The sequence below is a fragment of the Parasteatoda tepidariorum genome, chromosome 5 (genome assembly GCF_982258835.1).
Source record: "Parasteatoda tepidariorum strain Cologne lab strain chromosome 5, Ptep-v5.0, whole genome shotgun sequence".
Taxonomy (NCBI): domain Eukaryota; kingdom Metazoa; phylum Arthropoda; class Arachnida; order Araneae; family Theridiidae; genus Parasteatoda; species Parasteatoda tepidariorum.
In genome coordinates, this window is record NC_141759.1 from 66,956,233 (window position 1) to 66,970,755 (window position 14,523).

The following is a 14,523-nucleotide window of genomic DNA, read 5'->3' on the forward strand; positions in this document are numbered from 1 at the left end:
GGCGCATTGACATGGTAATAACTAAAATATAACATGAAAGTACAATAATAATTGTGTATATACATAACTACAAATAGAAAAACAAGTAGAAATTATTTACAAAAGCATTAAGAAATGAGAAAGCAAATTGATCATAAATACTAGTTAAACAAAATATTTACTAAATAATAAATTACAAATGAGCCAATCAATTTGTAAAGAAAGTAAATTGTACCTATTGTAAGATAAAAATTATTAATAATAAGTTTGTTTTAAAAAATATTAAAGCCGGTAGCTCAATAAAAACAAGATATTTTGGTGTTGATTGCAGAGATGCTTTCTGTTCCACTTTCTGTGAAAGACTGTGGTAGTCAATTAAAAATTTGTGGACTCTACATTTAATAGAATTTCCGTTAGTTCTGAAAATACTTACCACAACTCGCGCAAATTGACAATTTTTATGTATGTTTAGCTCTCATTGTGTTGGACAAAGTCTCTTTTAATAAAGTCTACTAAACCAGAAATCAACTACGAGGGTTGTAAATTAAATAGTGGCAACTTAACCTTGAAACTCACAAAAGGGGGCGCATGCGTAAATAAGGTATGGGTGCGGTGAGGTGGCGCTGTTGTCGATGTGTAGAGTGCAAAAAACAGTCGATTTGCTTAGAAGGGTAGTTGTTGCGTGGCGTTAAAGTGAGGAGTTTCGTTTCCATCGCTCTAAAGCATGTCGTGAAAAGGCTTAATGACGAAAAAAGACGAGATGCTTGAATCCATCGTGCTACTGTCCTATATGGTAAAGCATTTGCTCCAAAGGCTTCCACTAATCCTCGATAGCATTCTGTTGCATTTTTGTCACAGGCAACCTCGATTGTAAGCCACGACCGCTGATCACCTTTTGAAAACATGCTTTAAAGCGATGGAAACGAAACTCCTCACTTTAACGCCACACAACAACTACCCTTCTAAGCTAATCGACTTTTTTTGCACTCTACACATCGACAACAGCCCCACCTCACAGCTCCCATATCTAATCTGCGCATGCCCGTCCTTCTGTGAGTTTAAAGGTTAAGTTGCCACTATTTAATTTACACCCCTCGTATTAAAATATCAATTGCAGTACGATTAAAAAAAGTTTCCAACTAAGTTGATTAAGTTGCTTACCCCCCCTCTCCTACAACAGGGTACTTTTACCTTAAAGAAGAAGAGAATCACGGGCACCCACATATACCTATGACGTCAGTGCCAGCTGATTATTTATAAGCAAAGTGACGTTTTAAAGTTGAGCTGATTCGAATTCAACAATAATTACACAAATTGTAATAATAAAAAGGATTTTATTTCATTGTGGTTCAGTGGTTAAATCCAAACTGAAACTTAAGAAGAGAAGAAAAAATAATAAGAAAATTGTTTGCGCTCAGCGCCATCTGTTATCATAAATCCTCAACACTCCCCACTTGAACTCCTCCGAGTTCACTAAAATTTTAAACATAAAAATTAGACAAAAATAACATAAACATATTAAACAAATAACATTTAAATGCAAATAAATTTGAAATGAGATGCAAATATTCACTTGAAAGAAAATTAAAAAAAAAAAACATAATCTAATAAGAAAATTAAAATAAAAACATTATCATTGTTCATTTCAGTTATTGAGTTCTAAAGGATAAATAAGTTGTACTGGGCGTTTATATTCGCCGTTGGATTTGCGAATAAGGCAAGATCTTACACGTCCATCACGCCCTTGAAATACTTTTGTTATAATACCTATGTCCCATAATAGTTTTGATTTTGTGGTGCCCTCCATCATAACCACATCTCCCACTTTCAAACATTTTGTTTGGTTAGGAGAAGTAAAGTTGTGTGCAGATCTCAAATTAAACAAATAGCGCTCCTTCCAGCTCTTCCATAAATTAGCCAATAATGTAGCTTGGTATTCTTTTCTTTTTATAAGAATCTTTTTGGTGGATTCTCTATGGATGGTTTCTATGAAATGGGCTGGATACTCTGCCTTTTCTTTACCAGGGGTTAAAAACTGTGATGGGGTAAGAATTTCCGGTTCACCAATTTCGTTAGTGACGTAGGACAAGGGTCGAAGATTAACGATGGTTTCGATTTCAGTCAATATAGTGGTCATCTCTTCAAAATTTAAGAGAGCTTTTCGAAGTATTTTCTTTAGAGGCTCTTTGACACTTTTTACCAATCTTTCATAAAATCCTCCCCACCAAGGGGCAAGTTGGACGATGAATTTCCAGGATATTCTTTTAGCAGCAAGAAAGTTTTTGAATTCGGAATTTTCCAAAATATCAAATAATCTCTGAAGCTTTTTATCGGTACATTTAAAAGTCTTGGCGTTGTCGGAGTAGATTGTATGACAACCACCTCTTCTAGAGAGAAATCTTCTGAATGCGAGCAGAAAAGTCGAAGTAGACATGTCTGTGACTAATTCAAGATGTATTGCTCTCGTGACTGCGCATGTGAACAAGGCTATATATGATTTCTTTATTCTATTTTCACCCTTGATGTAGATTGGTCCGGCAAAATCAATTCCGCATACGGTAAAAGCAGGAGTTTCACTAATTCGATCTTTTGGAAGCTGTCCAGTCATTTGGGTAGAAGGCTTGGCTGTGTATCTGCGACAAATCAAACACTTCGAGACAACCTTTTTTACTAATTGTCTTCCTTTAGGCACCCAAAATCTTCTCCGAATTTGAACTAGAGTGCTCTCTACTCCAGAATGAAATACATTTTCGTGTTCTCGCTTGACAAGCAACTCTGCAAATTTAGACTGTCTTGGTATGATTATAGGCTTTTTCTCCTCAAAAGAATAATCTCCTTCGTCCAATCTTCCTGTGATTCTCAGGATACCTTTTTCATCAAGATAAGGAGCTAAACTGAAAATAGTAGAAGAAGCTGGAATAGGCAAACTAGATTGGAGAGCTCGTATCTCACTTTCAAAGAATTTTGCTTGAGTAAGCTTTACTAGTATATCTTCAGAATTTCGGAGCTCTTCTGCAGTCAAAGTGTCCATATTCGGCTTAACTTTCTTTAAACAGTTCAAATATCGCACTACCCACGCTATGATTCTAACAACTTTTTCGAGGTTGCTAAAGTTAGCGATATTTATCAACTCAAGTTCTTCACCATCTACACATTTCATAACGGTGACTTCATTTTTACGATACTCAATTTGTTCATCATTTTCTTTGAAGAGTTTCAATTCTGGCCACATTTCGGTCGGAAGCGACAACCAAGGTGGCCCCTTCCACCAAATGTCGGAATTCTTCAATATACTCATGGAAGCACCTCTACTAATAAGATCGGCAGGATTGTCAATTCCGGGGCAGTGGAACCAGTCCTTAGGTTGAGTAATCTCTTGAATTTCTTCCAATCGGTTACGCACAAATTGTTTAAAACGAATGGCAGGAGTTTTTATCCAGCAACACACAATAGAGGAATCGCACCAAAAGAAACTGTCACACGGAATTTTTATGGCTCTAGTAATAGTTCGAAATAATCTAGCAGAGAGGAGGGCACCTAGTAGCTCAAGTCGTGGTAATGTAATCATTTTGAGGGGCGCAATTCTACTTTTAGCTGAAACAAAACATGTAGAAATATGCCCATCACTAGTTTCTGATCTGATATATGCTACTGTACCATAACCCTTTAAGCTGGCGTCAGAGAAGATATGTAATTGTGAACTTATAATTTCTTTGTTACCTGCTTCAAAAAAATAATAACGCGGTATTTTCAAATCATTAAGTTCACCGAATTGTTTACATATATCGCGCCACTGATTTTCCATATCTGAGGGTAGCTCTTGATCCCACTCCAATCCGCTTTTCCAAATGCTTTGAACTAGAGATTTTAGAAGCATTGTAAAGGGTCCCAAAAATCCTACTGGATCAAAAATACGCCCAATGATTTTCAAAATAAATCGTTTCGTTATTTGCCCTGTGTCTATCATTTTTAACAGATATTTGGACTCAAAGTAAAATACGTCTTTTTTAGGATCCCAACAAACTCCCAAAACTTTAAATGGAAAGCCTGATTGACCTAACGATTCCTTTTCATTCTGAACATCTATACCTGCATTCTTCCATAATTCACGTAATTTTGTATCATTTGTTTGAAACTTTCTCAATACCATGCCCGCATCCCGAAATATTTCAACACAATCAGAACTTATTTGAAATGCTGTATCTGTACTGTCACTTCCCCCTATGACGTCATCGACATATACCCTTTCATTTAGTAATTCATACGCAAGAGGCTTTGATTTTGCAAACTTTTTAATATGCTCTTTAATAGTAGCCGCTAGAGAAAAGGGCTACAGTTGATACCAAATAGCACGCGGCAAAATCTATAAATTACTGCAGACGAATCATTATCGGGGTCATCTGACCAAAGAAATCTTGTGACATCTCGGTCTTCTACATTAATCCCTATTTGTAAGAAAGCTTGTTGAACGTCCCCTATTAAATCAATCTTGTTTTCCCGAAACGCTAGCATAAGTTCATATATATCTGGGTATAAATTTGGCCCAATATACAAACAATCGTTAAGAGACAATTCATTTTTTTTATGCGCGGAACCGTCAAATACAATCCTTAATTTGCTAGTTAGTTTATCGTTTCTTATAACCGCCCTATGAGGTAAATAACATTGTTTATAATTTTGGGGATCAGTGTTTTTAACTTTCTCAATTATCCCTTCATTTTCGTAAGTTTTTATAACTTTTTTATATTCTTCAAACAAGGATTTATCATTTTTAAATCTCCTCTTTAATTTGTCAAACCTCTCTGAAGCCAGCTCAAAGTTATCATTTAACAAATGTTTTGTATTTGGTCTCCAGAGAAGTCGCACACTATACCTATTATTTTCAAAATGTAAATCAGAATTAAAATCTTTTAACAATTCACTTTTATTATCAACATTTTCTTCGTTCATAGTATTTATTCCTAATCCTTCAAGGTTCCAAAACAAAGAATAATCAACATCAGATATTATAGTATTGTTTACAATCCTACTTAATTGGCAATTATTCATGAATCTCCCTTGAACCACAAAACCAAATAAACTATCGGTTGCAACGAGCCCTTTTCCGAGCCTCAAAGACGTATCAAAGATTACGTCATGTAGGGAATCGGCGCCGATCAAAATGTCTATATCAGCTATTTCTCCGGTATCCGAAAGAAAAATATTATTTTTCCTTGCTAATTGTTTAATTTTCTCTTGGGGTGCGGCTATTTTCCCACACGTTATTTTTTCTACTACAAATGCTTCAATGCACACATTTAATTTTTTATCGTTTTTGTTCTGAAGATTCACTTTCACTAAATCATAAGAACACCCCTTGGAAATTTTTTCTCCAAAACCGAAAACATGCAACCGTTCAGTTTTAATGGTCCTGAGGTTCAACTCATTACAAATATCCCGTTTCAAAAAACTGCGATGGCTACCAGAGTCAAATAAAATTCTAACCAACTTCTTTACATTACCACAAATCAAATACGCTAAAGAAGTCTGTAAATAGATCATTTCATTTTGTTTTCGTTTCGAAACACATGAAGCGGTAACGGATGCCAAAGTATCGTTTTTCTCTTTCGACTCATTATTTATTGCTGATTTATCACAAATTAATTCGCTATGCGGTTTCTTACATAATGTGCAAATACATTTATTCCAACATTTTTTGGATGTGTGATATTTCTTTAAGCACCGGAAACAGCGAAATTGATCTTTCAGCGTTTGATTTTTTTCTTCGATGGTCAGAGAACAATCTTTCGATTCGTGATTTTTGGAATTACAAAACAAACAAAATATGTTGTTAGATGCCGAAACTAATGCTGAGGAAGATGAGAACTTTCGATTATAATTATGCTTACTATGGCTCTCCGACCGTTGCTGTGTTTCAAAATGAACGCTTTGTTTTTTAGAACTATTAGACAACACATGTGAGGCTTCTCTACATTCTACCTCTTTTCTAATAAATGAAATTAATTCATCAATGTCAAAATCTACACTTGATTTTCTATTTTTATTATAATCTAAATTTAAATCCTCTGGTAGCTTTTGCAAAATAACAGGACAGAGTAAATTACCATAACTACCTGTTACGTCACTCTCTTAAGATGACGTCATTCATTTAAAGTGTAAATATTAACTAAAACGATTTTTTAGCCTGTGTATATATGAAAAGTGTGAGTGGCAACAGAAAGGATGTTGTGCTAGATGTGTTCTACGAAAATAAAATGGTTGCTTTTGTAAATATGTGTACGCAGGTATTTCTTGTAAATTTAAGTTATTTCATCGCTGGATAGATCGGGTAGATTTATCGGAAGCACGAAACATTGTGGTGACCCGGATTTTAAAGGTTAGTTTTCTTTTGCAATATTAATTGGCGACTGCAATTATGGATTCTCTTATCGCCAAACGAACTCCTGTTCGTGGAACATTTACAAAACGTTATAATCAGTTATTGGCGATGTGTAAGGAAAATAAAAGTACTCGTGAAGATATTGAAATTAAATTTTCCTCTTTTGAACGTATTGCAAACGATTTGGCATTATTAGATGAAGAAATATATAAATTATTAGTTGACGCCAAATCAGAAAACTTATCTGAAGAATACGATAAAATTGAAGAGTATAAGGAAGAAACCGATGCAATTCGTATTAAAGTTAAAATATATTTGGAAAAATTTCTCACATTTCCCGAAACCGCTTTGTCTGTGGCGGCTGAAAAGACAAAATTAAAGCTTCCCAAAATAGAATTAGTTAAATTTAGTGGGGAAGTCAAGGATTGGTTAAGTTTTTGGAGCCAATTTAGTCGAATCCATGATGATGAAGGTATGAGTGATGAGGACAAATTCCAATATCTCATTCAATGCATGGTTGTCGGAAGTAGAGCAAGGGAAATTGTGGACAGTTATCCGCCGTCTGCTGATAATTATGCCAAAGTGGTAGAAAGTTTAAAAACGAGATTTGGGCGGGAAGAACTTCTCGTCGAATATTACGTAAGAGAGTTATTAAATTTAGTGGTGAAAAATGTAATGAACACAAAAGCAAAGATGAACATAATGCAACTTTACGATAAATTGGAGTCATATCTGCGTTCACTGGAGTCTATTGGCGTAACAAAAGAGAAATACGCAGCAATGTTGTTTCCGCTTGTGGAATCATGTATTCCAGAGGATTTATTAAGAGTGTGGCTGAGAAATCCTGTAATTACTAAGGAAAATGATTCAAGTGATTCCTATGGCAATAAATTATCGCAGTTATTAACATTTTTGAGAGTCGAAGGCGAAGAACGTATTTCTATGGCAAAAACTGGTTTTAAAAATTATGACTCTTCGCATCGTAAAAGAGACAAAGATTTCGAAATATCAACTCCTGTTTTTACTGCAAATGATTTGCTCTCTGAGAATAAGCCAATAGCACCACATTTTAAACGCAACTGCATTTTTTGCGGGAAGCAACATAGTTCAGAAAATTGTTTTAAAGGAAAGAATTTATCATTAGCTGAGAAACAGGAAATAATAAAGAAACACAAAGCCTGTTTTTTATGTCTGAAGGTGGGACATCGCTCGAAACACTGCAGGGCTAATATTCGATGTATTGTTTGTAACAAAAGACATTGGCCTGTAATGTGCCCAGACTTGAGCCAAATAAATCAGACACCGGCTGTGGAATCAGCTGAAGAAAATACTACTTTGTCGAATCAAAGCCAACCTGAAGTCTTATTGCAAACCCTTATGGTAGTTATTGAAGCTAATGGACGACGGAAAACTGTTAGAGCACTATATGATACAGGATCTCAACGGTCGTACATCCTGAAATCAACAATAAATGAAATGGGATGGAAGACCAACAAATATGAAACTTTAACACACGTAGTCTTTGGTGGAGCTAGTTCCAGAAAAGAACATAAAAAATACACATTGTGGATAAGAAATATGAAGAAAAATAACAAGTTCGAAATTCAAGTTTTAGACCAACAGGTAATATGTGGATGTATTCCAAGTTTGAAAAATGGTTCTTGGTTAGCTGAATTACGAAGTAAAGGAATCCATATCTCTGATGTAGGTAAAGATTCTCAACGAATCGAACTTTTGATAGGAGCGGATTATATTGGAAAACTATACACTGGTCAAACCATGCAATTAAAGTGCGGACTGGTAGCGATGGAAACGTACCTTGGTTGGACTGTAATGGGAAAAACAAACCATACTTGTAGTTCCACTGGGCTTATCTCAACATCACTTTTCATTCAAAATGCTTCGGTTACTGACTTATGGGAATTGGAAACAATTGGTATATCTGATCTTTGCGAGACAATTACTTCAGAAGAATACGATGCTCTTGCAACGGAACACTTTTCTAGAAATGTCAAAATAAACCCAGATGGTCGATATGAAATTAGTCTTCCTTGGGTGAAAGATGTAAACGATATGCTCAGTAACAGAGATATTGCGGGCAGAAGATTGAAAACGATGACAACTAAACTTATCAAGGATAACCGTTTGGATAGTTATAATGCAGTTTTTGGAGAATGGATAAAAGAAGGTTTCATCGAAGAATCAAACGAAGGTACCGGCCATTATCTTCCTCATAGAGGAGTTTTCAAGTCCAATTCCACCACGAATGTCAGACCAGTTTTTGACGCTTCTTGTAAAACAAGAGATAACTTATCGTTAAATTACTACCTGATGAAAGGACCAAATTTGTTAAAAATGATCCCTACCTTACTAATAAAATTTCGAGAAAAGAAAATTGGAGTTATATCAGATATAAAGAAGGCTTTTCTCCAAATATCCGTAAATGAAGACGATAGAAAATATTTAAAATTTCTGTGGTGGGAGGAAAAGGAAGCGAAAACAGTTAAAGTTTTTCAACACGCCAGAGTTGTCTTTGGTTTAAATTGCAGTCCCTTTTTGCTGGGAGCTGTTATTCAACATCATTTGAACAAGTATGAATCCTCCAATTTCCAAGATGTGGCTATGAAGTTGAAAAAATCCTTCTACGTTGACAACTGTGTCACGTCTGTGGATTCTGAACAAGAGTTAAAAGAGTTCATTCAAGGTTCGACAGACTTAATGGCTGCAGCAAAATTCGAACTGCGAGGTTGGGAGTTTACAGAGAAAGAAAACTTAACTGAAAAATTTGAACCGTCACCTGTGTTGGGTCTTCTGTGGGACAGATCAGAAGACGTATTGTTTTGTGACACTCGAACTATTATAGATCCTCCAGAAATTATCACCAGAAGAGTAATATTATCTTTTGCTAATCGAGTGTTTGATCCAATCGGATTTACTTGTCCAATTATGTTATATCCGAAGATTTTATTACAAACAAGTTGGCAATCAAAATTAGGTTGGGATTCAAAAGTTTCCGAGGATATAAAAAAGAAATTTCTCAAATGGTTGGAAGATCTGAATATACTGCATACAGTGAAAATTCCCCGTCACGCTATTTTGAGAAATAGTAGCTTAAGTCTTCATGTATTTTGCGACGCTAGTGGTCTGTCATATGCAGCTGTTGTTTTCATAAGATGTGAGACACCATATCAAACAACAGTACAATTGTTACTTGCTAAATCAAGAATAGCACCTTTAAAAAGAATATCTATTCCCAGACTTGAACTTCTAAGCTGTTGCATTGGTACTCGTCTAGCAGATTTCGTTAAGAAAAGCTTGGAAATCGAAACTGTCAAGATTCATTATTGGTCCGATTCTACAACTGCTTTACAATGGATCCAGAAAAATGAGCCATGGAGTGTGTTTGTCAGAAATAGAGTTAAAGAAATCCGTGCTCTTTCATCAGGAAATTGGCGACACGTTCCCGGTCACTCTAATCCAGCCGATCTACCATCACGCGGCTGCTCGGTAACAAAATTATTGAGTTCAAGGTGGTGGGAAGGTCCTTCCTGGTTGAAATTACCTGAAAACACATGGCCTCTATCTGAATATAAAATTGATGAAGACGTTATCAACAAGGAAAAGGAAAAAAGAACAACCATACTCGTAAGTAAAAATTTGCTTGGAACAAACCAGTTTTTTTCTTATTTTTCAAGCTACACAAAAAATGTCAGAATGGTTGGATGGATTTTAAGATTCCTTGAAAATTGCAAACTGTCTGAAAAAGATAGGCAAAAAGGTGGACTAACTCTGGCTGAAATAGAAAATGCAGAAATCAAACTTATAAAAGTTATACAAAATGAAGCCTTTACAGCAGATTATATAAAAAGCTTAAAATCATTGAATGTCTTCAAAGATGAAAAAGGTATATATAGAATTAAAACAAAATTGACAGAGAGAAATGATACCGAGAATTTTAGATTACCTATTTTGCTTCCAGAAAAACTTGTATTGGTTGATATGCTAATCAAAGAGAAGCATTTGAAATGTTTACATGTTGGACTGCAAATTTTACTGTCCAATTTAAGAGAAAATTATTGGATTATTAATGGACGTCGAGCAGTTCGTCGCATCCTCAAGACCTGTGTTAGATGCAAACGATATAATGCACGAAGTATAAAAACTGTTCCCGTAGGTTTACCTGAAGACAGAGTTAAAGAAGCTTCTGTTTTTGAAGTGGTCGGGATAGATCTTGCCGGACCTCTTCATTTAAAGGAAGGTGTGAAAAGTTGGATTGTCATCTACACATGTGCCGTTTATCGATCAATACATCTCGAACTTGTGCTGTCACTTTCAACGAAGGCGTTCCTTTTGAGTTTACGACGATTCATTGCTCGCCGAGGAAGACCTCACATCATCTATTGTGACAACGGGAGTAATTTTATAGGAGCTGAGAATCTACTTCAGTCCTTAGATTGGAAGTCAATTGAAGCTGAAACATCAGTATACAAAATTGAATGGAAATTTAATCCACCATCTGCTCCCTGGTGGGGAGGCTTTTGGGAGATTATGGTGAAATTGGTAAAAAATATTCTTCGAAAAATTTTGGGGAAAGCATGCCTTTCATACGAAGAAATGATTAGTGTTCTGTGTGACTGCGAGTCCGTTATCAATTCAAGACCTCTCACATACCTCTCAGAAGATCTGGATGACTTAATACCTCTTTCTCCGTCCATGTTTTTACAAGAGATCTCGACGGTGGGAGTACCTGATTTAGATCAGCTGGATACAATAGATCTTAAAAAACGCTATAGGTATCAACAGACGTTAAGAGAACAGTTGAGAAAAAGATTTCGCCGCGAATACCTAGCGACACTCCTTCAACCGCGCAAGAAGAATAACTATTATGATCTAAAGGTTGGCGAGATTGTGTTAATCGAAGATGACTTAAAGAAAAGATTACACTGGCCGATGGCTAAAGTTATTGCCGTCTATCCGGGAAAAGATAAAAGGATACGCGTGGCTCGATTTAAAACAGCACATACTGAGTTTTTGAGGCCAGTGCAGCGGATTTATCCGCTGGAAATACGTTCGACACCAAATGAAGGTTCAACTCCAATCGCAAGCGCAACTTCAAATGAAGGTGAAACGCATAAAAATTTCCAAAGTACCTTACGAAACATCGTTACCACAAGAAGTGGCCGAACTGTTAAGATTCCATCAAGATATTTGGACACATAATTTTAAATTTATATTAGATTTTTTGTTATTTTGATTATTGAAATACACATAATCAAAAGGTGGGAGTGTTACGTCACTCTCATAAGATGACGTCATTCATTTAAAGTGTAAATATTAACTAAAACGATTTTTTAGCCTGTGTATATATGAAAAGTGTGAGTGGCAACAGAAAGAATGTTGTGCTAGATGTGTTCTACGAAAATAAAATGGTTGCTTTTGTAAATATGTGTACGCAGGTATTTCTTGTAAATTTAAGTTATTTCATCGCTGGATAGATCGGGTAGATTTATCGGAAGCACGAAACACTACCTTTTGTTACATTCATTGATTGCAAACTGCGAATGTGGATTTCACATTCGTCATAGAATTTACGTAGAGCTTTAATATCATATGAATTTCTTACAGAATTAATTGATAAAAGTTTATTCATATGACTACTAATAATTAAATCTTGTCTACCAAATCTTTCAGTTAGCAACTTAATAGAAGAATCATAATTACTTTCAGTTAATGAGAATCCAGAAATTGCACTTAAAGCAACTCCCCCTAAATACATCTTAAGATAATTAAATTTATCAATTTTTTTAAGACTCTCATTACTATGTATAGCTATGTTATAGCTATTCCAGAAACTGTGCCACTCACAAGCATCACCAAAAAATTTGTTTATCTCCAATTTAGGTAACTTAACGTTAGCAACGTGCGAGATATTTCTATAAGTTATATTTTCTTGTAAATTATTGTTACCACTATTAAGCGTTACTTCCTGTCTTGTAGTCTGGCATTTCAGTAAATATCTTTCAATTTTGCCTTTATAAGCCACTACTCGATCTTGATACTCTTGACTTTGTATGATTTCACTCTCTAATTCCTTGCTCTTATCAAAATAATTTTCAATTTTTAAATCAAGAGCCTTTATAGTTTCGTTTTTTTTCATTTAACTGATTTAGATAATCATACAAATCAGGATAATCAGGAAGTGTTTCTAATAACGATTTATCAATTTTATTTATTAATTTTGTAATCAGCTGTCTGATTACTGCTCTTTTGGACATTAATTTTTCAAAATCATCCATTATAAACAGCTCGCACGTTACTATAATAAATACAATACAATTAATGCAATAAAATATCAAAAATAAATTACCGACTTAAGGGAGACCAAACAAAACAAATGTTAACTTACATTTCATGCAGGTGGCCTATTCCCGGCCGATGCACCATGATTCGAATTCAACAATAATTACACAAATTGTAATAATAAAAAGGATTTTATTTCATTGTGGTTCAGTGGTTAAATCCAAACTGAAACTTAAGAAGAGAAGAAAAAATAATAAGAAAATTGTTTGCGCTCAGCGCCATCTGTTATCATAAATCCTCAACATGAGCTAAGTTGGTTCACATAAGTTAGAATGCTAATTAACCTGAAGTTATTAAATACAGAGCCTCATCGCACATCAAATTTACTGAAATATATATCTTTCTGGTCTACGTCTTTTACTTAGATTTATTATTTGTTTATGCATTTTGCTTTAACCGTAATATATTTTTGATTTGTGCTCCCGGCAATTTCGATGCATAATTAGTTTGCATACGTTCACCGTGGCTTCATGCCTGTTTTTGTGTTAAATAACAAATATTAAGTGAAAGAATGCAGAATGTGTTACTTCAGAGAATTTTAACTCGACGGGCTTGGCTTACTCGAAATAGTATGAAAAGAACAGTTGCTAACGTAAACAAATGCCACGTTTCAACAACTAATCAGGATCGAGATACCCACACTACGTCACTTGAAAGTATCCCATTGAGGTTTCTATGAGTCATAAGACAAATAGAGTTTTTATGAAACCTTCGTCAGAACTTTCGAACATGATAAATAGTCAATCTAACTTTTGATATATCTCCATTAAATTATTTACACGTAGTGGTGGGCAAAATTCTCTAATTTGTAAGATAAAAGACCGCTAGATAAAAGAGTTTCTGAAACTACAGATATTCTATAGTTATGGTCAAGATATATATAGGGAAAGAAAGCTACATCAAAAAAAATATATAGGGAAAGAAGGCTACATCAAAAAACATACACAGGGAATGAAAACTTTATCAAAAAATATATATAGGGAAAGAGGGCTATATTAACACGTTGAGTGCCACGTCTGCCACCGCTTGCAGACACTGACCTTTCACATAGGCCGCGAAAAACAGTTGGCTGACAGCGTATAACCTGATATACAATTATAAAATTTACACTCTTTTATAAAATTGCAGAAAATGTGTTCAAAATTTACTTAACTATTCTTGGTTTAATAAAGTGAATTTAGTAGATTTTTATCCACCACTATTTTTAAACAATTCGTAGGCTTATATAATTCACCACTTTTGTCAGACATCTCATGATAAACCATCGAAAAAAATAGCAAAATCCGTTAAATAATTGCAAATTTAGTTTGTTGTTATTTACCGTGGCCAGATGGGCAAGTCATGTAAAATTGGCGTGGCGCTCAACGTGTTAAGGAATATACAAAGGAAAAGAAGGCTAGCTTCGATAGACATAATGCAAACCGGTCCCCAAGGCTTGGTGCTGTCCTTGAGTATAAAAGGAAAAGCAGCATTTAGGGGCATATTAGAAGAGGTTCTTTAAACAGATATTCATCCTCCGTCCCTAACCACCACTACTGGAATTGGGGAGGAGATAAAAAGTTTTCTCCGTTTATTTATTGTTGGCGTGTTCTGAATTTTGGTACCATTTATAAGCTGTATTCTTCTATAAATCAAGGTATTTCTTTGAGAATACATTTATTTCATCCACGTTGATTAACTTTGCTAATATATTTTAAGATAGAAAGAAGAAAATGGCGGGAGGAATTGTATGTAGTTATACATATAGAGTTTTCAAACAACCGGTTCGCAGGTGACGTACTCCCTCTTTCCTTCTTATACGCATG

General features: G+C 35.0%; 2 protein-coding genes across 2 annotated transcripts; one reads left to right on the forward strand and one right to left on the reverse strand.

The window, feature by feature from the left end:
• Nucleotides 1-1,624: 1,624 nt before the first annotated feature.
• Nucleotides 1,625-3,547, reverse strand: LOC147809440 (uncharacterized). The gene has a single exon (XM_087162811.1). The coding sequence runs from the start codon at nucleotides 3,545-3,547 to the stop codon at nucleotides 1,625-1,627; it is 1,923 nt and encodes a 640-aa protein (XP_087018937.1).
• Nucleotides 3,548-6,394: 2,847 nt separating this feature from the next.
• Nucleotides 6,395-11,578, forward strand: LOC147809441 (uncharacterized). The gene is made up of 4 exons (XM_087162812.1): nucleotides 6,395-6,470; nucleotides 6,579-7,883; nucleotides 7,974-8,673; nucleotides 8,908-11,578. Exons 1-4 carry the CDS (start codon nucleotides 6,395-6,397, stop codon nucleotides 11,576-11,578), a joined length of 4,752 nt encoding a protein of 1,583 aa, XP_087018938.1.
• Nucleotides 11,579-14,523: the final 2,945 nt, after the last annotated feature.

What these genes read in the sequence shown, in the direction of transcription:
- LOC147809441 (XM_087162812.1), top strand. Translation starts at nt 6,395, where the DNA reads ATGGATTCTCTTATCGCCAAACGAACTCCTGTTCGTGGAACATTTACA. An exon ending in TAATCAGTTATTGGCGATGT is followed by an intron (nt 6,471 to 6,578) that starts GTAAGGAAAATA and finishes ATAAATTATTAG; the next exon opens with TTGACGCCAAATCAGAAAAC. An exon ending in AAAACAAGAGATAACTTATC is followed by an intron (nt 8,674 to 8,907) that starts GTTAAATTACTA and finishes TTTAAATTGCAG; the next exon opens with TCCCTTTTTGCTGGGAGCTG.
- LOC147809440 (XM_087162811.1), bottom strand. Translation starts at nt 3,547, where the DNA reads ATGATTACATTACCACGACTTGAGCTACTAGGTGCCCTCCTCTCTGCT.